The 23,614-nt window shown below is 39.5% G+C and overlaps 3 protein-coding genes across 8 annotated transcripts in view; 2 read left to right on the plus strand and 1 right to left on the minus strand.

Moving 5' to 3' along the window:
* The first annotated feature begins 69 nt into the window (after positions 1–69).
* LOC145446958 (uncharacterized) lies at positions 70–8,578 on the plus strand. The gene is made up of 2 exons (XM_080325366.1): positions 70–457; positions 8,450–8,578. Exons 1-2 carry the CDS (start codon positions 206–208, stop codon positions 8,459–8,461), a joined length of 264 nt encoding a protein of 87 aa, XP_080181492.1. The 5' UTR covers positions 70–205; the 3' UTR covers positions 8,462–8,578.
* Positions 8,579–17,728: 9,150 nt separating this feature from the next.
* On the minus strand, positions 17,729–19,660 carry LOC145446949 (uncharacterized). Of its 4 annotated transcripts, XM_080325350.1 has the most exons (6): positions 19,214–19,660; positions 18,835–18,993; positions 18,730–18,775; positions 18,611–18,669; positions 18,040–18,207; positions 17,729–17,941 (listed from the first exon to the last, which is right to left on the minus strand). In XM_080325350.1, exons 2-6 carry the CDS (start codon positions 18,946–18,948, stop codon positions 17,747–17,749), a joined length of 582 nt encoding a protein of 193 aa, XP_080181476.1. In that variant the 5' UTR covers positions 18,949–18,993; positions 19,214–19,660; the 3' UTR covers positions 17,729–17,746. The 4 variants fall into 4 exon arrangements, with proteins under 4 accessions (XP_080181476.1, XP_080181474.1, XP_080181475.1 ...); XM_080325348.1 differs by having other exon boundaries at positions 18,611–18,775; XM_080325349.1 differs by having other exon boundaries at positions 18,611–18,775; positions 19,092–19,230.
* Positions 19,661–21,957: 2,297 nt separating this feature from the next.
* The window catches only part of LOC145446954 (uncharacterized), a 486,702-nt gene continuing 485,045 nt past the window's right edge, over positions 21,958–23,614 (plus strand). Inside the window, exons 1-4 of one of the 3 annotated variants that reach the window (XM_080325357.1) lie at positions 21,958–22,404; positions 22,625–22,783; positions 22,843–22,888; positions 22,949–23,007. In XM_080325357.1, the coding sequence (XP_080181483.1) occupies positions 22,670–22,783; positions 22,843–22,888; positions 22,949–23,007 (219 nt within the window). In that variant the 5' untranslated portion in view covers positions 21,958–22,404; positions 22,625–22,669. Of the gene's footprint in view, positions 22,527–22,624; positions 23,392–23,614 lie in introns of those variants that run through there. The other 2 variants (XM_080325356.1, XR_013917402.1) reach the window with 2 other exon arrangements.

A 23,614-nucleotide genomic window follows, 5' to 3' on the forward strand; every position in this document is an offset into this window, starting at 1 on the left:
TGCACTGAACGCTTTTTATAGTTAATAGTACGAGTACATTATCTACCGTCGTGAAACATGGATGTCAGTGTTTGATGTTTGATCGTCGTTGCAGTGTTATGTGTAAAGAGACGCAATGTTTGCAAACCGGTGGTCATTCGGAATTGCAGATATAGAAGGTTAACGATTTGATATTGGCGTCAGTTGCACGGTCCTGTGTGCGGACATGAAAGTAATCGTGGCAGGAATGCCCAAAACGGGCACTAAGTCAATGCATGCGGCTCTCAACAAGTTGGGTTATAGTGTGTACGACTTTGCCGAAAACGCATTTTTGCTGGGAGATTACTACAACAAGATCGCGTTCGAAGGATGGACTACGGAAGATTTTCGGGATATGTACGAGAATGTAGATGCCGTCGTGGCTTTCCCACCTCATTTCTTTTGGGACGAGATACACAAGGCTTTTCCTGACGCAAAGGTATTTAATATCGATTACCTGGAGCAGGGGTCGATAGCTAATGTCACCCTAGCCACATAGCATTCTTTTGACGGTCGAGCATGCCCCTCAGAGAAATAGAAGTTGGCCAATATCAATTATCATCACGAATCGAAATCCATAGGAATATTGTTTATTGGAGAGATACCTTCGTGGCGGTGTTAACACGGTTTATAAAGCATGCAATTGTGAACTGGGTCTAAATCAGGGGCGGGCAACTCCTCCAGTCGGCGGGCCTGATATGAGAAAATGGAGTACTTGGCTGGCCGGATTACAGAAATGATACATTATTCGCGTATTTATCCACAAATACAAGGATTAAATCGTTTCTAATGTAAACTTCATAGAAAACGAAAACAGTATTTAATAAACTTATTGATCTAATATAGGCGTACTTTAATAGCTGTTGAAGTCAATCAGACACCAGTTGTTGTCAACAGGTTGTCAACAAGTTCTCTGTGTGCATGTCGGATGTAGAAACCGTTTTTTTAGCTTCGAAGGTTGTATATGCAGATTTCGTACGCATGAAAGTCAACGAATATCACACAGGTCGCGACTTAGGTTACCTCAATTACGCTCAGAAAATATAATTGGAACAATACCCGCCATTTACGGTGGCGGGGACAAGGTTTAACTGAACAAAGAATACATAGGCGAAAATCACAGAATATAAATGCGATAATAACATGGGACATGGGAGGACAGGACTAGTTCGCCGGAGGGACATGGTCAGAGTTGGATCAATTGTAATTTGTAATTGAGCTGAATGTAATTATTATATTTTTTCATGTAATTGTAATTGTAATTTTATAAAAATTTTGCTCAATTACAATTTCCATTACATTGTTATGGAAACCTGACAATCACAACATAAAATAATCAATCAATCAATCATTTATTCGTCACACCAATCCGGTACGAACCAGGATGACGACGAGGGGCCGCAATGCCTTAAGGCGTTAGTACACAGTCACCACCTGTAATAATTAGCCTATTTAAATCGGTGTTCTATGCGTGCCGCATTATAACTATAGTAGGGATGGTGTGAACGTGAGGTTCACGTTAGCGTTCTGTGTGTGAACCTCAGTAATTTAGAGGTTCACGTTCACAAACGAACCTTGGTAGGTTCTGCACTGTGAACCTTTTTCATTTATTACAATTTTCACTTCATTATAACACCTTTGGTGGAAATTTGTTGCATTTCAACTGCGGGCCACTCTATGCATAGCGCTGGCAGCATGAAAAATCAACATTAAACTAGCATGCACCTTGACAATCTCAAAGATTTACTTGATTTGTTACAAAAGTTTGCTCGAAATACCCACCTTTCCGTTTGGGAATAATAATGACACTTAGTCTTGAGCTTGACCCGCAATAATTATTGTACAACATCAAGAGCGACATACACTACATATACGTAGCCAGTTAATGATGCTTATTCATCCAATCAATGGAATTGATATCGTTGTCTGATGTAAAAAGAAATCAAGCGGGCGTACGGCGTCAATCTTGATTTCATATGTTTATTGTGTCATAAAAACCAAGTTCGTGCGATTGGGGTGTTGTCTTGTTGCTGTATAACTTATTGTTAATGGGTTAATATCGGTATCAAGTATTGATACTCTTGCAAGTCGTGATCGAAATGGTTGACGAAGCAACGGAAGATATTGATTTTATGGGATTATTATGTTATTTGATTGCCCCAGTTGATATAAATTTGGCAACGTTTAAAACGCCAATATGTACTTCAGCATTGTGGCATTAAGGGGCCCGAGTCGTCGCTAGGTATCGTGTGCTACTGTACATTAATATAGGCTTTCAATTCACTGAAATGTAGGGTTGGAATTAACAATATGACGTCACGTGACGTCATGAGGCTCACGTTCGCGTTCACACGAACCTGAACCTGTCAGAGGTTCACACCATCCCTAATAACTAGATAATTCAGCCATGCTAAGCTGTTTCCCATACTTCAGTAGCAACAGAAAACTTTTTGAATTACAATATGGACTAAACCAGTGGCTTTCAAACTGGGGGGCGTGTCCCCCTTGGGCGGCGTGAAAGCATCTAAAGGGGGCGCGAAGCTCTGGTAAACTGAAATTTTTTCCGCGCCTGACGCAATTCACCTCTATTTCATAGTTATTGCTCTGTGTATAGTCCGAGCTTCATATTGGAGAATTCTCTCATCAACAGTCATAACCTTCCATACCACCAGACTATATCTGTAAGGATTGCTAACGTTCTGATCTCATTGTGTGATATGACGATAAGGGGTGCACGAAATATTTCACTGTTATAAAGGGGGCGTTTCTTAAAAAAATTAGAGAACCAGTGGGCTAAACTAAATCTTAATATTTCAAAAATGGATGAACAGCAAATAAACTCTTATGAAACCTGTTCTGAACCATTTCCTACACCACGGTCAGAGTTTTATTTTTAAATCTCCGACCAGCACCGAGGCTTGCTGCAACAATTGCAGAAAGAAATTCAAGTTTCCAACCAAGGTTTCATCAAATTTGATCACGCATTTGTTGAGATGCTATCCCAATCTTACCTCTAATCTTGGCCAAATTTACTGGGGCCAGACATTTTCGCACCCGAATGTTCATCAAATGCAATCTAACAGTTTCCAAGCAAGTGAAAATGTAAATGCAAACCAAAATGTTGTAATTCGTAGTTATCAAGAGGTTCTTTCCTTTTGCATTTATTTTAATTTTACACATCGTATCGGTATCATCCTTATCGCTGACGCCTTACAAATTACATTTCATTATCCTCACTCAGCTCTGAGTAGCCTAATCGTTTGATTACATTTCATGGACTCTCCTGTAGCCTATTCGCTGTTAATCGCTCAAACTTTTGGTTGTTAACAATCGCTTGAAACATTTTTCTGTGTTTGTAGTTTTCAGTACTCATGATTAGGAATAGTTCGAACACAGTCGAGTTTTTCTTTTCAATTGAAGGGTATTCTACGTATCATGAATGAAACAGGAATAGCTTGAGATTGTTGCTAATGACGTCGCTACGGTTGTCAAAGAACACTTCCTTACCGAATCAATTACATGTTTACCAGTAATTGTAATTGTAATTATAATTGTAACAAATTACATTTTAACAGTAATTGTAATTGTTATTTGATATTTTTAGCATTGAGTAATTCTAATTGTAATGTAATTGAAACATGCAAGGGAGTAATTGTAATTGTAATTGTAATTGAACTGAATTATTATAATTGATCCAACTCTGGACATGGTACACAGTAAACAAGGCCCCCACCGAAAACGCACAATATATAGTGGGTAGGGCCAACAAAACAATACAAAAAGGGGCGAACTGGCGAGATCCGACTGCAGGCATTAAAATATAACCATTGTGGTGAAATAGTGATCAGCTGTTGCGTTATGAAGTGGGGGAACTCCTCCCCCTAGCAATTGGGCACCTCAATGTCGAGTAATTTAATTTACAAAAGAACCACACTAAAAACCCTTTCTTGTTAATGTGGGGAGGAGCCCGTAGGAAATGCGGTGTCCATGTGCCGGCAGTCGAACCCCGTGATGGCTAGCGGATTTAAGCTAAATTACCGGGGGCAAGAAAAACACAGAACACAAAAAAGACATGTGGAAGGTGGGTCAAGTCCTCTCGTTTTCCCGTACGCTACACCAAGCCTTCCAGACACGATGAGAGCCGCGATGAGAAGCGACTACGGCTCGCATGGAGACCAGCCAGGACTCGAAGAGAGAAACACCCATCGCACGTAGGGTGGCCATGTTCCTGGGGTGGTAACTCCCCAGGGACCCGACCGCGAACGTCTGCATCTCCACGGTCTTGGCCGTAGCAAGACGCAAGGAGTGACAGAGGTCCTCGTACTTTGCGTGTTTCAACTCAACGGTGGCGTCCATGCTGGCTACTCCATTCTCGAAGGGGCACACCATATCGATGACCAAGACCCGGCGAGCATCCGCTAAGATGAGGTCAGGCCCCAGCCGCCTGTTGGTCAATGTGGCGTACTCCTCGCATACGCGGTTCACATCACATCAGGAAAAGGAAAAAGAGCTTGGTATACTATCCAGGAGCACCCCAAGTACCGAATTGTGCCTCTTCGTGATGCTATCCATCACTGGCAGGCAATAGTTCAGTACGTGGGGCAGAGTCTAGGTATGCTTTCCGCACTTGCAGCAGACGAAACTTGGCTCCACACGTTTCCGACACCGACCTTGGATCGACCGGAGCGGCAGATGATTCAGACGAGCTCTAAGCATCCAGCCACGCTCGACTACCGTTAGTACGTTGGAAGACCGGATGAAGCGGTTGGAGCTCCCGTACCGGCTGTGGCACTCCACAGTTTTGCCCTGGTCGGGAAGCTCAATCCACCGTGTCTTCCAACGTTGGTTTACCTTAAGGTGAAGGAATTTGGTTAAACTACCCAGATCCTGACAGCAGTTGGCGCCTATTGCCAACTGATAGAGCCCATCTTCGGTCACGAACCAGCGAGCACCGAGGCGCTTAGTAACGGGTCGGACCTCGGTCCACAGCCCGTAGGCGTCTCCGTACGCCCGGGGATCGTGACCTGTTAGACTCACGCACTTAACACTTCACGGGAACATCAGTTATATTGGAACGCAGCCTTGTCTTGTTAGTGTTCATAGTCCGAGCGAGATTGTGTAATGGTTATGCGTCCGTCTTCTCGATCGGTAGGTCGTGGATTCGATCCCCGGCCGCGTCATACCAAAGACTCGAAAATTGGTATCCGCAGCTATCCTGCTAGGCGCTCAGCAATCACGGATAGCATGGAGGAGAAAAGAACGGGGGCGCAGACTAGATGACCTCGCGGCCGTATCGCAACTCCATCGTCAAGGAATCTCAACGGTGCAGGCGAAAAAGAATATCATATCTCTCTCATAGTCGAAACTCTTGCTCGCAAATGTATGACTACCCGAACACAACAAATATAGTTTTATGGCCATCTTTCTCAGGTTGGCAAACTTAAATTCATTCTGTGACGCATCGAATTTGTCAATACAATAAGATTGGAATTTCACTTTTGGGGTATAAACTCTCTGCGGGCAGCTCAAGATCCCGTCGCGGGCCGGATCCGGGCCACGGGCCGTATGTTGTCCGCCCTTAGCATCAACTCAACAGCGTGAGCTCGGGAGTAGAGTAGGCATAGTGCGAACCCTGAAAGGTTCTGGTTCGTGTGAACCCTAACCTTTTTGAAAGGTTCTATGTGAAGGCGAACGTGAACACGAACCCATGACATCACGTGACGCTATATTGCTAATTCCAAGCCTGCATTTACGTAATGTAGCCTAGTTTATTAATGTTCCCGATCCCTACCGACGACTCAGGCCAGATTAGGTCACAGAACTGAAGTATGAGCAGCTCGTTAAGCATCACCACATGTATCATGTGGAATATTGTTAAATGCTATATTAATTCCCATAAAATCGATATTTTTCGTCGCTTCGCCAGGAGTTTCGACGAGGAGTTGCAAGTGTATTCTTAAAACTTTTTATGATGCAATCAAGTCGAGATGTATCCCATAAGCCTTCTATACTTTTGACATTTGACTACGCTGCATTCTTGATATCATTTCCACTGACGTCATTCTGTTATTCCTCGCCAATCTCACAGCAGAGAGTCACTAAATATTGCCAAACGGAAAACTGAATATTTCGAGAAAATTGTTCGAACAAATCAAATAAAATTTTCGAAAAGGGCATGGTGTATGTTCGTTTAGTGCACAGACACGCTGCCAGCACTCTGCAGAGATTGATCCGAAGTTCAAATCGAAAGAATTTCAACGAAAAATGCTATATTGACGTGGAAAATTGTCTTATATGAAAAAGGTTCACAGTGTAGAACCTAGAACGATTCGTTTGGCATTGCGAACCTTTAAATTTCGGTGGTTTACACACCGATTTCACCGTCAATTTCGCTAAATGTTAATTTTTCAAAAGTAGTATCGAGTATTTAGGTTACATAATTGACAAGGACGGCAAATACCCGTCTAATAAATCCGTTGAAGCAATCTAACCATTGTCTAAATCAGGGGGGCAACCTTTTTGGGCAAAGGGTCATATTTCATTGATGAAACATCGCACGGGCCACTAGCCGCGCGAGGCGCGAGAATTTTTCAAAGTGCATAGGTCAATATTATTGATACTTGAGTATATTGTTGGTGTGCTGTATTTTGTTAGGCTCAGTTTGCAAGAAGTGGACTATTCGGCCGCCTGGACATATCGATATCGAAAGCTTCGGCCAACATGCGTCGATAATTTTATGCCTATGTTTCATCGTCGATGGTATTTCTGCGAGCGCAAACGCAAGGTCGCTTGTTGGACGACATTTTCTCTCGTAAATGCGATCATATATAGACTTAATATGGTACATTAGGCGTTCTTTCATTTCCAGGAGGGGGTAACAATATTAAAAGCAAGAAATCGAGGGACAACATATTGCGTGAAGCGTGCAGAAAATTTTACTTTAGATAAATATACCGCGGAATATTCTGCTTTATTGTAATGTACGAAGATCTACCAAAATTTGATTGGCCCGTGGATCTGCCAATGCGTCGGAACTGACATTTTAGTCGTCACATCTCAAGTGTTGCGACCAGACTAATCCAACTTTTGGTTTGCCATGCAAGTTCACAATCTGTGCCATCCATTTTTAGTAATACTACTAATTTCTAAAATTATCTCGCGGGCCACTCAAAACCTTTTCGCGGGCCCTAGGTTGGCCCGCCCTGGCCTAAATCTTAGGACGTTCGCCAGCTACAGGCATTCCTGGGCAAAGTCAATTATTATCGCGCGTTTATTCCTAATTTTACGAATGAAGCTACTTCATTATACCGTCTTCTTCATAAAGAAGCTAAATTCATTTGGAATACGGACTGCGACGCAGCTTTTCGCATTCTCAAAAACGACGTGATCGACGCTACGCAATATGCTCATCATGATGTAAACAAGCATCTCATTTTGTCAACGGATGCTTCTGAATTCGAAATCGGCGCTGTCCACTCAATTGAGCACAATGGCGAAGAGCGCACGCATCGAAAACGCTTCCCGATTCGCAAAAATACTACTCTAAAATAGAGAAGGAAGCTCTGTCAATCATTTACGAAGTCACTAAATTTCGTCAATTCTTGTATGGTAGAAAATTTACGCTCGTAACGGGCCACAAACCGCATTTACCCATTTTCTCGCCGGACAGAAAAATTCCCGTGATTACAGCGCGATGCTTACAGCGATGGCTCACGGCTTATCAATATGACATTCGCTATAAGCCGACCAATCAGCACGGAAAAGCCGACGGTGTATCTCGCCTACCAAAGGGTCGAGAACCTTTAATTTGACGAACTTGAAACTCGTGAATACGCCGAGATCGTTCACGCTATTAATATGGCATTCGATGGCTTACCGTTAACTCGCAATGAAATTCGCGATGCTCAAAGACAAAACCATGAAACTAGTAACATTATCTGCCACTTAGGGTAACTGGAATCCAGAGACACGTTTATGATTTTTCTTGGTTTTCGACACGCAAACAGTCGCTTTCTCTGCACGAAGACACAGTCATGCTCAATATCGATGTTTTCAGTGCCTAGTAATTCCGCAGTCACTTCGAGCACGAGCCTTATCATTGTTGCACGCAGGACATTGAGGTATCGCGAAAATGAAGCAGATGACTCGACGTTACATTATATGGCCTTCCATTAATCACGACATTGAAAATCTCGTTAGGAGTTGCGACGCTTGCCGTAATGTAATGAAAGCGCCTGATCGTCAGTATCGCGAATGGCCCAAAACTTCTGAAAGCTTTGAACGGATTTACTTGGACGTCCAATAAAAAATAAAATGTTTCTTGTCATCGTCGATGAGCATTCGAAGTATTCTTTCGTTAAAGTAATGAATGTCGGATCTACCACAGCCTTGTGCGTAATCAAAGCTTTGAGAGAAGTCTTTTCTATCGAAGGCTTGTACGTAACAATCGTCACGGATGGCGGACCGCAATCCACATCGAACGAATTGGACACGGCGAATTTGCCAATCGGCCACATCGTATCAACGTCTTTTCACCCTGCCTCAAATGGGAAGCGGAGCGTTCTGTCCAGACTTTAATAGCTGGATTGATGAAAAATTGCGACAGGGAAAAAGTAATTAATTTCGCGCTCCAAACACTTTTCGCTATGTACAGATGTGCACCTCACACGGGCATAGACTGGAAAACGCCTGACAAGATTTTACATGACCGGCAGCCGCGCAGACAAATCGAAACCCGTTGCGCCTAGACAATCAGCCACTCATTTCGAGATTGGTTACTCGGTTTGCACTCGCAGTTACCGACGCGGACCAAAGTTAGTTGCTGGCGTGGTGACGGAAATACTGGGACGCGTTGTGTAGAATGTCAAAACAGATCATCGGTATTGGAGAAGGCATAAAAACCAACTCCAACTACGCTTGATTTCAGCTGGAAATAATAAAGCCACACAGGAAGTTCCTCAACCTCAGCAATCTCAAGCTGAGCACCCGTTGGATTGGAATAGGGCACAACGTCGTGCAGCTAATCCTGCTCAAACGTCGGGTACACGTTATCCAGTTAGAAATAGGAAACAATCTGATTTCTATCGGCCAACGTGAATCACCTTGTACCTGTAACTTACAAGGGAGGACTGTTATGTTTGTGCATTTTACTTTAGTATCGTTTGTCTCTTATTTGTCTAGGATAAGTAATTAGCGCCAATCATTTGTTCCTCGTGTGTCGTGCTTTTATTTAAATCCTGGTGTTCTGTTCACCACCGTCTTTCGTTTAACTGCACCCTGGATCGTGTCGCCTATCTCAGGTTGTTCTGCTGATAATATACTGATTTCATATTGCAACCTCGTAGTGTGAGTTATTGTTCAAACAAGATCAAGAACATACCAATATTTTGGAATCAGGTGGCAGTGACTGGTGGTCCGGCGCGCGAGCGATTGAAGCTTTTGAATCCGTTCCGCGACCCAAGTAGAGTGTGACACCCCTGACTCGCAACAAGCTTTCTGAGCACGAAAAATAGTGAGACGTCATCAGTGCATTGATACTGCGCATTGGACATGTCGGTTTTGTCGCATATGGTATGCTTATGCCGAATACAGGCCTACGTGAAACGGATAAGTGTCAGAGGGATGTTTGATCAAGATGTTTGGGGTGTTCAAAGTGTACGCGACTGGGAACTGAGCGTATTAATAGGCTATTTGCAAGACTTCGATCACGTGACTATAGTAGCGCATAGCTATCAGATATTGGTTAGCAAGGTACTCTCTCGTACACCTGTTTCAGTGCTATAAATCGCATAGTTTACTATTGATTTTTGATTGTTAACGTTTCAGAAATTCAATGAAGAAGTGACCAAATATCACCTGTTTTGGATGTCAATCGGAATTTGAGTGATAACGTTATAATAACGCAGAAATTCCTGGGTAATATTGTTTTATGTCAGCACCCAAATCGGCAGATAGTATATCCCGAGACGTACTAGTTGCAACTGCTTCAGTCATATGTTCCATCCAAAATCAGGCTCCACAACAGCCCAATACTATTGATTGAACTAACAAATACTATTGCCACAATACAAATCAGTCGCTCTACTTCGAATGCTCCAATTTAAGTACATGCGATCAGAGTTGAGTAGCGTACTATGACTGCGTTACCGAGGAATTTCTTCGTTATATTGAGGATATTATTTCAAATTATATGTTTATTGACATCTATAGCACATTGGTAAATATCTGTTCCCTGCCGCAACGTATTTCCGAATCGTTTACAACCAGAAATCAATAATAGCCTACAGCTAATTAGTATTGAAACAGATTCACGAGCGAGAAGCAATTTAGTATTGAAACAGATTCACTAGCGTATACAGCATGCTAACAATGGTGTTAACCAATATCTAAGCGATATGAGCTACGAGTCACGTGATCGGAGTCTTGCAGATAGCCTATTTGATTGCACTCTTACGTTGTACAGTATGAGGGAACAGACCAGATAGTGAACCTATATGACGAACATCCAATAAGAATTTGCTAAAGCCTAATAATTATTTAATTGCAGGAAACAGAATCACTAACGCAGGCGAGCACTGTTACATTTTTCAAATTGAATACGCATATACGAATCGGGGTGAATTACGGCCCTTATTCTTATACAACCAGGAGTGCCTCATATAAGTAATAATTCGCTTGCGACGGGATTATATCTTCACTGAATAAACAACAGTGTGTCCATTTTTGGAAATTTCGACATGTTACATGTAATTGTATCTACAAACACTAGCAGTGTGACCACAACACTGAAAAGTGGTCACGATCCTTCTTAAAACACTAAGGATAAACCAATTTTCGTTGGAAAAACATCTCAACAGGCTGTCATTTCTCTGAAAATTCCTGATACGCCATATTTATACAACGCGATCGCGGTCAGTTCGCAAACGACAAAAGAACAATCGAAGACACTCTGATCTCTCTTAGAATTTTACTACAAATTGGTGGTCACTCGTTACAATGTATCCATAATATTGTCCCATTTGCTTTTGGAACTCAGATGAAGGATCCCACCTTTCCGAAAATCTCTACTGAGTAACATCCAGATTAGTACAAGTCGACTGCATCCTCAAAATAGACGCCAAGTTGTTTGATTTCCTATGGCTACAAAATTAAACACATACGCTGATTATAATAATTGTAATTCCTCACTTCCCCATTCAATGGCTTATCATAACAAGATATCAAATGAAATATATGCTGTTACGACGAATATTATCCAACTACAAATCCATGATATTAGGATGAATCCAGCTGCACTGAACGCTTTTTATAGTTAATAGTACGAGTACATTATCTACCGTCGTGAAACATGGATGTCAGTGTTTGATGTTTGATCGTCGTTGCAGTGTTATGTGTAAAGAGACGCAATGTTTGCAAACCGGTGGTCATTCGGAATTGCAGATATAGAAGGTTAACGATTTGATATTGGCGTCAGTTGCACGGTCCTGTGTGCGGACATGAAAGTAATCGTGGCAGGAATGCCCAAAACGGGCACTAAGTCAATGCATGCGGCTCTCAACAAGTTGGGTTATAGTGTGTACGACTTTGCCGAAAACGCATTTTTGCTGGGAGATTACTACAACAAGATCGCGTTCGAAGGATGGACTACGGAAGATTTTCGGGATATGTACGAGAATGTAGATGCCGTCGTGGCTTTCCCACCTCATTTCTTTTGGGACGAGATACACAAGGCTTTTCCTGACGCAAAGGTATTTAATATCGATTACCTGGAGCAGGGGTCGATAGCTAATGTCACCCTAGCCACATAGCATTCTTTTGACGGTCGAGCATGCCCCTCAGAGAAATAGAAGTTGGCCAATATCAATTATCATCACGAATCGAAATCCATAGGAATATTGTTTATTGGAGAGATACCTTCGTGGCGGTGTTAACACGGTTTATAAAGCATGCAATTGTGAACTGGGTCTAAATCAGGGGCGGGCAACTCCTCCAGTCGGCGGGCCTGATATGAGAAAATGGAGTACTTGGCTGGCCGGATTACAGAAATGATACATTATTCGCGTATTTATCCACAAATACAAGGATTAAATCGTTTCTAATGTAAACTTCATAGAAAACGAAAACAGTATTTAATAAACTTATTGATCTAATATAGGCGTACTTTAATAGCTGTTGAAGTCAATCAGACACCAGTTGTTGTCAACAGGTTGTCAACAAGTTCTCTGTGTGCATGTCGGATGTAGAAACCGTTTTTTTAGCTTCGAAGGTTGTATATGCAGATTTCGTACGCATGAAAGTCAACGAATATCACACAGGTCGCGACTTAGGTTACCTCAATTACGCTCAGAAAATATAATTGGAACAATACCCGCCATTTACGGTGGCGGGGACAAGGTTTAACTGAACAAAGAATACATAGGCGAAAATCACAGAATATAAATGCGATAATAACATGGGACATGGGAGGACAGGACTAGTTCGCCGGAGGGACATGGTCAGAGTTGGATCAATTGTAATTTGTAATTGAGCTGAATGTAATTATTATATTTTTTCATGTAATTGTAATTGTAATTTTATAAAAATTTTGCTCAATTACAATTTCCATTACATTGTTATGGAAACCTGACAATCACAACATAAAATAATCAATCAATCAATCATTTATTCGTCACACCAATCCGGTACGAACCAGGATGACGACGAGGGGCCGCAATGCCTTAAGGCGTTAGTACACAGTCACCACCTGTAATAATTAGCCTATTTAAATCGGTGTTCTATGCGTGCCGCATTATAACTATAGTAGGGATGGTGTGAACGTGAGGTTCACGTTAGCGTTCTGTGTGTGAACAGTAGTATTATACACGGGGTTTATACGCCGTCCAATCAACGTCGAGTATTTGATCACGTGACATCTGTTATCCAATCAGAACACAGAACAATGTGGGTGTGGTTCCAATACGAGAGAGGTTTTGGTTGTGTGAGAGATAGCATAGTTCCAGTCCAGTAACGCTGAGATATTTATTACGTCATTGCGTAAGTTGATTACCTATGATTGCGTATTGCACCATTACCTATGATTACGTCGCAAGCGTAGTTGATGCTCACTGTTATCTTCAAAACCATGGAATTATTGCGAGTATCACCTACGCTCACTGAAGAAAAGGATGAAATTATATCCACGGCACATTCCTTAGCTAGAAATTTTATCATGTACGAAATCGACGGCTCAAGCGTTAAAGCAAATACACAGGTGGAGAAAACCTTACGACGAGTTGTTCGAGAGCGTCTTTGTTTAGTTCCAGTAATGCTGAGATATGATTACGTCATGATTGCGTCTAGTTCCAGTTCAATAACACTGAGAAATACGTCATTATGATTGTGTAGTTGAAGCATGTTCATGATTACGTCATATGCGTAGTTTATTTTTGGAACAATTACGTAACCCCACCTAGCAATGATTACTGAAAATAATTAATAAATCTCACAAACTAATAATATTAAAATTGGTTAATATTGTGAAAAAATCTCACAAAGTAATAGTATAAAAATTGGCTAATATTATGAATATCTAATCATTGTGAAATTAGCAATTATCTCATGTTGTTGATGAAAATGATCAGCTTACGTAGCGAGGTTAGCTTGGTTCCTGGAGACATCTATGCCTTTGTCAGAAATGTTCATCCAACGATTAGGTAATTAAATACGCGCGCTTATCAATGCGTCCTGAAAAGCTAGTTGACTGGAAGTGAATACCCTAGACAAGTCCGAACCTGTATATATTGCAGCATATTATAGATAGCTTGTGCAATACCCCTAAATACAACAAAATGCGGAGAGTTGATATCGCAATAGGTGCGCGGTACTCGACAATAACAAAACGCAATTGTTTGAACTTAGTGGATCCCATACAGCATTGCTAGCTCTAAATACTTGACCGTTGAAAAATCTGTTCCCCAATGAGTTCGACAACAATGCGTTACTCGTAGCGATTCAATCGTATACTCTATAATAACAAAAACGCAAATGACTTAGTGGATATCACTGCTAGCTCTAAATACTAGTTGCATAGCTGAGGCTAAACGCAGTACTGTTTGCGATCACAGTATAATTATATAACGCACATGCTTGTTCAGTGATCCAGTGATACTCCATCTATTAGTCGATTTAAATTGATTTGTCTGTACCGTGCATAGTGTCGATACCGATTTGTCTATACCGTGCTTTGCAAACAATGTAAAAGAATAGAAGCGAAGTTAGCTTGGTTCCCTGGGGACACCTATGCCTTTGTTAGGAATGTGCATCCAACGCTGAACGTTGTATATTCCGCAATGCCAGTATATCCGAAAAGATCAAGGTGTACGGAGCTTGGTGGAACAGGCAAGAGTAAGCGTAATACGCTGCTTTTGATGGGACATTTCCGAGGTTTCGATCGGAAAACGAACCTAAAAGTTCTGGTTGATATGCTGGTTATGTTGATATTCTCGAAGATATAATCGTAGTCTCCCATACGAATATCTTCTTAGAGCTACAAACATTCGATATACAAAAATTGTTGATTTGCACCCAACGTTATGGTGAAAACCTGCTACATACACCTATTATATGCTTACTTCTTGATTTAAACCCAAAGCTCTCATACACATAATATTTCGTTATAGTTCCGTTATAGTGATGTTAAAGTCAATGTAATATATATATATATGATGAGCGAATGATGAGCGATGAGCGAATGTTCCTTATATGATAGTCGATGAAATATTCGAAGACAGTCAAGAAAATTAGGTAATTAAATAGGCGCGCTTATCAATGCGTCTTTAAAAGCTAGCTGACGGGAAGTGAATACCCTAGACAAGTTTGAACCTGTCTATATCGCAGCATATTAGAGATAGCTTGTGCAATAGCCCTAAATACAACAAAATGCGGAGAGTTGATATCGCAATAGGTGTGATTCCGAGACAATTCAAATTGTTGAGAATTAGGACTATTTGCATCCATCTGCGATAACTGTACTGCGTATTGCTATTTGGAAAGGCTCCAATAGCATAGCTAGCATCAGCATTCTGGAAACTTGCATCGGCTTATTTTTTATTAATCATTGAAGCCGTGTAAATTATAATAGTGAACGTCGTTTGTACAAACTAATTATTTTCATCAACAACACAAGATAATTGATAATTTAACTAAAAAATTAATAAGATATTCACAAAGCAACAATAGTATTAGAAAAATCAGTGGTAGTGAAACAATAACAACACAAGAAAATGGCTAATTTCACACAAAAATCTTAAGATATTCATAATATTAGGCAATTTTCTGATATTATTACTTTGGTTTGTGTCTCATTATTACTGTGTAAAATGATAGCATTTTGTAGTGCATAGGGTAAGGTACTGCGACACGATCCATTGTCCAAGAATGTATTCAGTTAATTCCCTGTAGAGGCCAGGTGTTGTATCATATGGATTTTGAAAGGAAATTGAGAGACACACATCATATGTTTGCACGTACTACATAAAGAAATTAAGCTACAATATAGCGTTCGCGTTGAGTATAAGTGTGACGGTGAAGATATGGCGCCAGAAATTTCACAACGGGTTAACCAACACGGTAGCTGGGGCGTAACTGGTCTTATTCACAATATACATTTGAGTACACATCTAACACATTACTATAGTACAGGTTCGAGAGATCTGCTTCATGTGCGACCTGCATATCAAACAATCTTATCTCATCTCAAAATATTCAAAATACGAATTTATGACGTCACAATTAAATGTTGACTATCGAAGGAAGTTTATTATTGTGTAATGATACGATGCATCTTCATGAGGGTTGCAAGGTGTTTGAATTTTGTGTAGCTCTAATTTTAATTAAACTAGGAGCTTGTTGTACAAAAGATGTTCACTGTTATAAGCTACAATGATTTCAATGAATAATGAAATATACATATTATTATTAATAATTATTACTACAAAGTTAGAACCAAAGTAATAATAATTTTTAAAATTGGAATATTTTAAAAATATTTAAATCATGTTTTGGTGCTTATAACAACGTAAGCCGATCATTTTCATCAACAACACGAGATAATTGCTAATTTCACAATGATTAGATATTCACAATATCAACCAATTTTTATATTATTACTTTGTGAGATTTAATAAAATTATGCTACTATGATTTCAATGAATAATGAAAAAATATAATTAATATTCCAAAGTTAGAACCAAAGTAATAATATTTGAAAAATGGAATATTTTTTAAAATATTTAAATTTGTTGAGAATTAGGATTGTTTTGCATCCATCTGCGATAACCAACTGCGTATTGAATATCATTAGCAGTAATCTTAGACATATTCAATTTACAGCGTGTGATAAACGAATAATCATGTAATAAATAAGACACGTTATATATTGCCTTGCACTTGCTTCAAGTACAATAACAAAGGTGATCAACTTACGCGATAATGACGTAATCTTATCTCACCGTTACTGGGAACTAAGCTAAGCCGTTCTCGTAATAACTAAAGTAATCAAGTACGCAATCATAATGACGTAATCATTACTGCACATGCTTCAACTGCAATGCGCATAATGACGTATACATTTCTCAGCGTTATTGGACTGGAACTATGCAATCTCTCACACAACCAAAACCTCTCTCGTACTATTTATCATTTGTATAAATATCACTGTGATATCAGCCCAAGCTTATGTGGCTTTGTAATAATTGGTTGCTTAGCAAAATCAATATTATGCTCAAATTATATCAAATATTGGACTTATTTCCAACTCGCAGTACAACTCATTAGGGTCTTATTCTAATACCTGCATAATTGTTTCATGTCGAGTATAAGGCTATTTAAATCATCACTAAAAAGCCGCTGGCGTGCTTGTCGGTATCTGAGATTATGCGCGCTTGTGCCTTTCACAGAATCGCAGAGTTTTCGGTGAACTTTGGCCTCAGTTGGACTATAGATTACTAACCTACGGATAGATACGCAAGTCCCGTCGTTACGCTCCGACAAGCAGTTACACTTGTTGCTGAGCAATCCAAAAGAAGCATAATTGGTGGAGTTATAGCTTGCGGCCCGAGGGCTGAAATGTAATGAAACTGGTCTTAATCGAGAGCTACTGCCTCACTGATTCCGAAAATACAAATTAAAATCGTGCCGGGGATATGGAACCACCTCAAAACAGCCCTCAAAATCTGAAAATCGGCATAGTTCCAACAATGGCACCACCGCAACAGGATGAACAAAACAATGGCCAATTTCGTCAAGCGATTGTTCAGAACAATGCCGATTTTCAGACTTTGAGGGATGGTTTGACATGGTTCCATTTCCCTGACAAGATTTTAATTTGTATTCTCAGAATCAGTGCGACAGTAGCTCTCGATTAAGACCAGTTTCAATAAATTTCACCTCTCAGGTCGCAAGTTGTAATACCACCAATTATGGTGCTTTTAGATTGCTGAGCAATAAGTGTAACTGCTTGCCGGAGCGTAACGACGGGACTTGCGTATCTATCCGTAGGTTAGTAATCTATAGTTTGACCACTCCTGCTCTAAACCATACCCATAACAACTTGAGTAAGTACTGTCACTAGGCAAACCCTAGCAGAGTTATGCTCAAATTATATCAAATATTGCATGGAATATGGCAAATGAACACGCCAAGTATTATCAAGTGAAGGAAAACGAACGCCTAATTCCCTCTAGATACATATTTATTCGGAAAATATCCCATTACAGGGTGAGTACAGTTGATTTCTCAAGGTCTTCCTATCTTCCCCAGTCAAGCGCGATAAGACTAGTTTGACTTCGCGGCATTCAGGATTATATCTCACGAAGCTCTGAATGGAATTCACGTATTCCACGTCGACTATCGTTCTGTTGCTATCACTGAGGTCGATTGCCTTTAGCTGTTCATTGAATAATAGGCGATTTAGATCAATTTAAAAAATACAGAAACGAACTGCATCGCTACATCGGGATCTACTATTAAGCAGAAAGATCTTACTGTAGCGCATCGCTTTCCCGTCTCTTCGCTCAGATTCCTGATTTGCATGGAAAGCATCTTGCAATTACTCAGATTAAATTCTTCCACACGAGAATTGCACAGGACTTTAGTTAGTGTTTTGTAGCAGGATGAAATACCAGGATTCCTACTTAAATCCAGCGAGTGCAGCTAAAACATGGTATAATGTTCAAATATTTTACGAGACTACAAACGACTCGACACCTGTAATAGATTAGTCATAATATTATTTATCAACAGTTGAGCAATTTTTGCGATTTCTGCTCCTAATAGCAAAACTGATGCAACACCGAAGACAATAATGAAGCTCGAAAGGTTATTGAAGAAACCATCCAAATTAGATTTAAAATGAATGAACGATTGAAAAAACCTCTTGCTTAGAAGCAGTGATAATATTTTTTTTTCAGATGTGATCAGAAACACTTTATTGATGATAAAAGTTCTATCGATCGATGAAATGTCATGCTTGAATATGACTAAAACTCACATAAGCATGACACTGTGATTGATTATTTCAGTTACAAAACATAACGGGTCTAGTTCAAATGATCACCTCATGAATTCCGAGACCTTTATTTAATGAGATTAGTGAGTCTTCGTCCAATTCGCAAGCTGAAAGTCGAACGTTTTTCGTGTTATGCTTTCTTACAAAGCATCCAACTTCTTTCAAACCTGTCGGTTCCATATCCGTATTATAACTTAGATCAAGGTTTTCGACCTACAATTACAGTAATTTATTTCAAAATGACACACAAAACTATAGAAACGAGTGAGTACCTCGATAGAAGCAAAACTTTCAAAAGCGCGCATTTCCTCTGGTGTAATGTCACACCCCTTCATGATAAGAGTAACCGCTTTGTCTTTACAAAGTAAGGCAGGCAGCGCGGTCATACACTCTTCATCCAGCTGATTGTAGCTGATGTCAAGATATTGGAGCTGAACAAATATAGGAAACTGTCAATTTACGATCAGCATTGATCAGATATAAAACATTTCAAACTGATAACAGGAAAAAATGTTGATTAGCCACTCACGTCATAATATACACGAAATGTGCTAAGAGGAAACTAGAATTTCCTCTATCCATCCATCTCTGTACAATCGCTCATACAGAATGTGATCATTAACGACTATACCCAGCAATAATCGCACATACCTTACTGTTTTTGAGCTGTAGAGCAACGAAATCTTTTGACTGCAAGTGCGAGTTCACAAGTGACAAATAGGTTAGATCGTTCGAAATAATAGTCGCGAGTTGCGTAAAGTTAATGTTTTCCCTGTAGCTGAGATTGAGGTTTCGTAATTTCACCTATGGGAATGAGGTATTAGGAAATCTCACTTCGAGAGGTTCTATACCAGATTAGCGCCTAGCTTTTCCCATCATCAATACCTGATGCCGCCTGATAAGTTGATCCAAAATGATTAGAAAATCTTCGGATCCATCACTTTCTTCCAGATTGAGCTCCGTCGAACCACACTCCTTCATCAACTCGCATATTACTGGGAGGAGGTTTTCAATGTCGTCGTGTGCTGTAACGCTGAGTTTTCTTATTTCGACCTGAACGAGCGCAAAACTTAACGCATAAAACGCTAAATGAGCTATGAACACTGATCAACTTTGGCTATAGCCTATCTAATAAGGCTATTGCGACTGATTCCTATACAAGTAGCAATTGAGCATTGTTCGCTACGTTACCTTCAATTCTCGCCTTAACACATTAGTAATAGGGAACAACGCGATTACGATAAAAGCTTTTTTAAAGTCGTATCTGAATATTATACAGATAACATACTTATATTGAACGTGAATTTATAATGATCAGTGACTACGAGTGAATGTGTGAAGGCGTTTACCACAAATTCAAATCCACGAATTTTATCCAGTAGAATCTTTACGAGGTTTTCATTGAGATCGCATTGACGAAATTCTAACTCATACACGCGACATTGCTGAATAAGACCATTCGCGATATTATGTATATCCAATTCAGTCGTAGTTTGGTGATAGAGCCCATAAGGAATATTCACGTCATCATGATCCGTAAGTACTAATTGATGGTACATCCTCTTTTCAGCTTAAGGATGTAAACTATAAAATGTTGTATGCCGCCCTGATGAGTTTAATTATAATATACTTATAATGTTACAGTGATTTTTCAATAACGAAACTCTTTTACAGCATGAGCAGAATAATTTCATAATAAACAGAATATACCTGCTGTCGATGATTTGTACTAATTTGCGGCGTGTTCAATTACCTCATGCGGCTCTAAAATATAGTCATGTTGCAGTGTTTTTTAATAACGAAACTCTTTTACAGCATAAACCAAATAATTTCATAATGAACACAAGCTAATTGAATGAATTTACTCAAATGTAGTATGCCGCGCTGATAAGATTAATTATAATATACTTATCGTGCTATAATGATTTTTCAATAACGAAACTCTTTTACAGCACAAGCAAAGTAATTTCATAATAAGCATAAAATACCCAAAAATATAGTAAGCAGGGCGATGGGTATTCGTTGAGTTGAATAAACATTGAAAAAATATATTTCCGCGCCCTTAGGTTGTAGGGTTGGGGGGGAATTAGGTTTAGAAGGGCGCGGAAATATATTTTTCTAATGTTTATTCAACTCAACGAATACCCATCGCCCTGCTTACTATATTTTTGAGCCGCATGAGTTAATTGAACGCGCCGCAAATTAGTACAAATCATCGACAGCAGGTATTTTATGTTCATTATGAAATTACCCTGCTTATGCTGTAAATGAGTTTAGTTGTTGAAAAATCACAGTAACATGATAAGTATGTTATACTTAATCTCATCAGCGCGGCATACAACATTTTATAGTTCACATCTTCAAGCTGAAAAGAGGATGTACCATCAATTAGTACTTACCAATCATGATGAAGAGACAATTTCTTATGGGCTCAACCATCAAACTGCGACTTAATTGGATATAAATAATATCGCCCACAAATAAGTACAAATTAACGACACTGGGTATTTTATGCTTATTATGAAATTACTTTGCTTGTGCTGTAAAAGAGTTTCGTTATTGAAAAATCATTATAGCACGATAAGTATATTATAATTAATCTTATCAGCGCGGCATACTACATTTGAGTAAATTCATTCAATTAGCTTGTGTTCATTATGAAATTATTTGGTTTATGCTGTAAAAGAGTTTCGTTATTAAAAAAACACTGCAACATGACTATATTTTAGAGCCGCATGAGGTAATTGAACACGCCGCAAATTAGTACAAATCATCGACAGCAGGTATATTCTGTTTATTATGAAATTATTCTGCTCATGCTGTAAAAGAGTTTCGTTATTGAAAAATCACTGTAACATTATAAGTATATTATAATTAAACTCATCAGGGCGGCATACAACATTTTATAGTTTACATCCTTAAGCTGAAAAGAGGATGTACCATCAATTAGTACTTACGGATCATGATGACGTGAATATTCCTTATGGGCTCTATCACCAAACTACGACTGAATTGGATATACATAATATCGCGAATGGTCTTATTCAGCAATGTCGCGTGTATGAGTTAGAATTTCGTCAATGCGATCTCAATGAAAACCTCGTAAAGATTCTACTGGATAAAATTCGTGGATTTGAATTTGTGGTAAACGCCTTCACACATTCACTCGTAGTCACTGATCATTATAAATTCACGTTCAATATAAGTATGTTATCTGTATAATATTCAGATACGACTTTAAAAAAGCTTTTATCGTAATCGCGTTGTTCCCTATTACTAATGTGTTAAGGCGAGAATTGAAGGTAACGTAGCGAACAATGCTCAATTGCTACTTGTATAGGAATCAGTCGCAATAGCCTTATTAGATAGGCTATAGCCAAAGTTGATCAGTGTTCATAGCTCATTTAGCGTTTTATGCGTTAAGTTTTGCGCTCGTTCAGGTCGAAATAAGAAAACTCAGCGTTACAGCACACGACGACATTGAAAACCTCCTCCCAGTAATATGCGAGTTGATGAAGGAGTGTGGTTCGACGGAGCTCAATCTGGAAGAAAGTGATGGATCCGAAGATTTTCTAATCATTTTGGATCAACTTATCAGGCGGCATCAGGTATTGATGATGGGAAAAGCTAGGCGCTAATCTGGTATAGAACCTCTCGAAGTGAGATTTCCTAATACCTCATTCCCATAGGTGAAATTACGAAACCTCAATCTCAGCTACAGGGAAAACATTAACTTTACGCAACTCGCGACTATTATTTCGAACGATCTAACCTATTTGTCACTTGTGAACTCGCACTTGCAGTCAAAAGATTTCGTTGCTCTACAGCTCAAAAACAGTAAGGTATGTGCGATTATTGCTGGGTATAGTCGTTAATGATCACATTCTGTATGAGCGATTGTACAGAGATGGATGGATAGAGGAAATTCTAGTTTCCTCTTAGCACATTTCGTGTATATTATGACGTGAGTGGCTAATCAACATTTTTTCCTGTTATCAGTTTGAAATGTTTTATATCTGATCAATGCTGATCGTAAATTGACAGTTTCCTATATTTGTTCAGCTCCAATATCTTGACATCAGCTACAATCAGCTGGATGAAGAGTGTATGACCGCGCTGCCTGCCTTACTTTGTAAAGACAAAGCGGTTACTCTTATCATGAAGGGGTGTGACATTACACCAGAGGAAATGCGCGCTTTTGAAAGTTTTGCTTCTATCGAGGTACTCACTCGTTTCTATAGTTTTGTGTGTCATTTTGAAATAAATTACTGTAATTGTAGGTCGAAAACCTTGATCTAAGTTATAATACGGATATGGAACCGACAGGTTTGAAAGAAGTTGGATGCTTTGTAAGAAAGCATAACACGAAAAACGTTCGACTTTCAGCTTGCGAATTGGACGAAGACTCACTAATCTCATTAAATAAAGGTCTCGGAATTCATGAGGTGATCATTTGAACTAGACCCGTTATGTTTTGTAACTGAAATAATCAATCACAGTGTCATGCTTATGTGAGTTTTAGTCATATTCAAGCATGACATTTCATCGATCGATAGAACTTTTATCATCAATAAAGTGTTTCTGATCACATCTGAAAAAAAAATATTATCACTGCTTCTAAGCAAGAGGTTTTTTCAATCGTTCATTCATTTTAAATCTAATTTGGATGGTTTCTTCAATAACCTTTCGAGCTTCATTATTGTCTTCGGTGTTGCATCAGTTTTGCTATTAGGAGCAGAAATCGCAAAAATTGCTCAACTGTTGATAAATAATATTATGACTAATCTATTACAGGTGTCGAGTCGTTTGTAGTCTCGTAAAATATTTGAACATTATACCATGTTTTAGCTGCACTCGCTGGATTTAAGTAGGAATCCTGGTATTTCATCCTGCTACAAAACACTAACTAAAGTCCTGTGCAATTCTCGTGTGGAAGAATTTAATCTGAGTAATTGCAAGATGCTTTCCATGCAAATCAGGAATCTGAGCGAAGAGACGGGAAAGCGATGCGCTACAGTAAGATCTTTCTGCTTAATAGTAGATCCCGATGTA

This window comes from Botryllus schlosseri, chromosome 9 (genome assembly GCF_051294905.1).
Source record: "Botryllus schlosseri isolate E-star chromosome 9, Bs_hap1, whole genome shotgun sequence".
NCBI classification, from domain to species: Eukaryota; Metazoa; Chordata; class Ascidiacea; order Stolidobranchia; family Styelidae; genus Botryllus; species Botryllus schlosseri.

Bases quoted from the DNA above. Each gene is read 5' to 3' on its own strand.
- LOC145446949 (XM_080325348.1), bottom strand. From the start codon at position 18,948: ATGACCGCGCTGCCTGCCTTACTTTGTAAAGACAAAGCGGTTACTCTT. The intron at 18,208-18,610 runs GTGATCATTTGA...ACCATGTTTTAG, and splicing joins AAGGTCTCGGAATTCATGAG to CTGCACTCGCTGGATTTAAG. The intron at 17,942-18,039 runs GTAAGATCTTTC...TTCAATGAACAG, and splicing joins CGGGAAAGCGATGCGCTACA to CTAAAGGCAATCGACCTCAG.
- LOC145446958 (XM_080325366.1), top strand. From the start codon at position 206: ATGAAAGTAATCGTGGCAGGAATGCCCAAAACGGGCACTAAGTCAATG.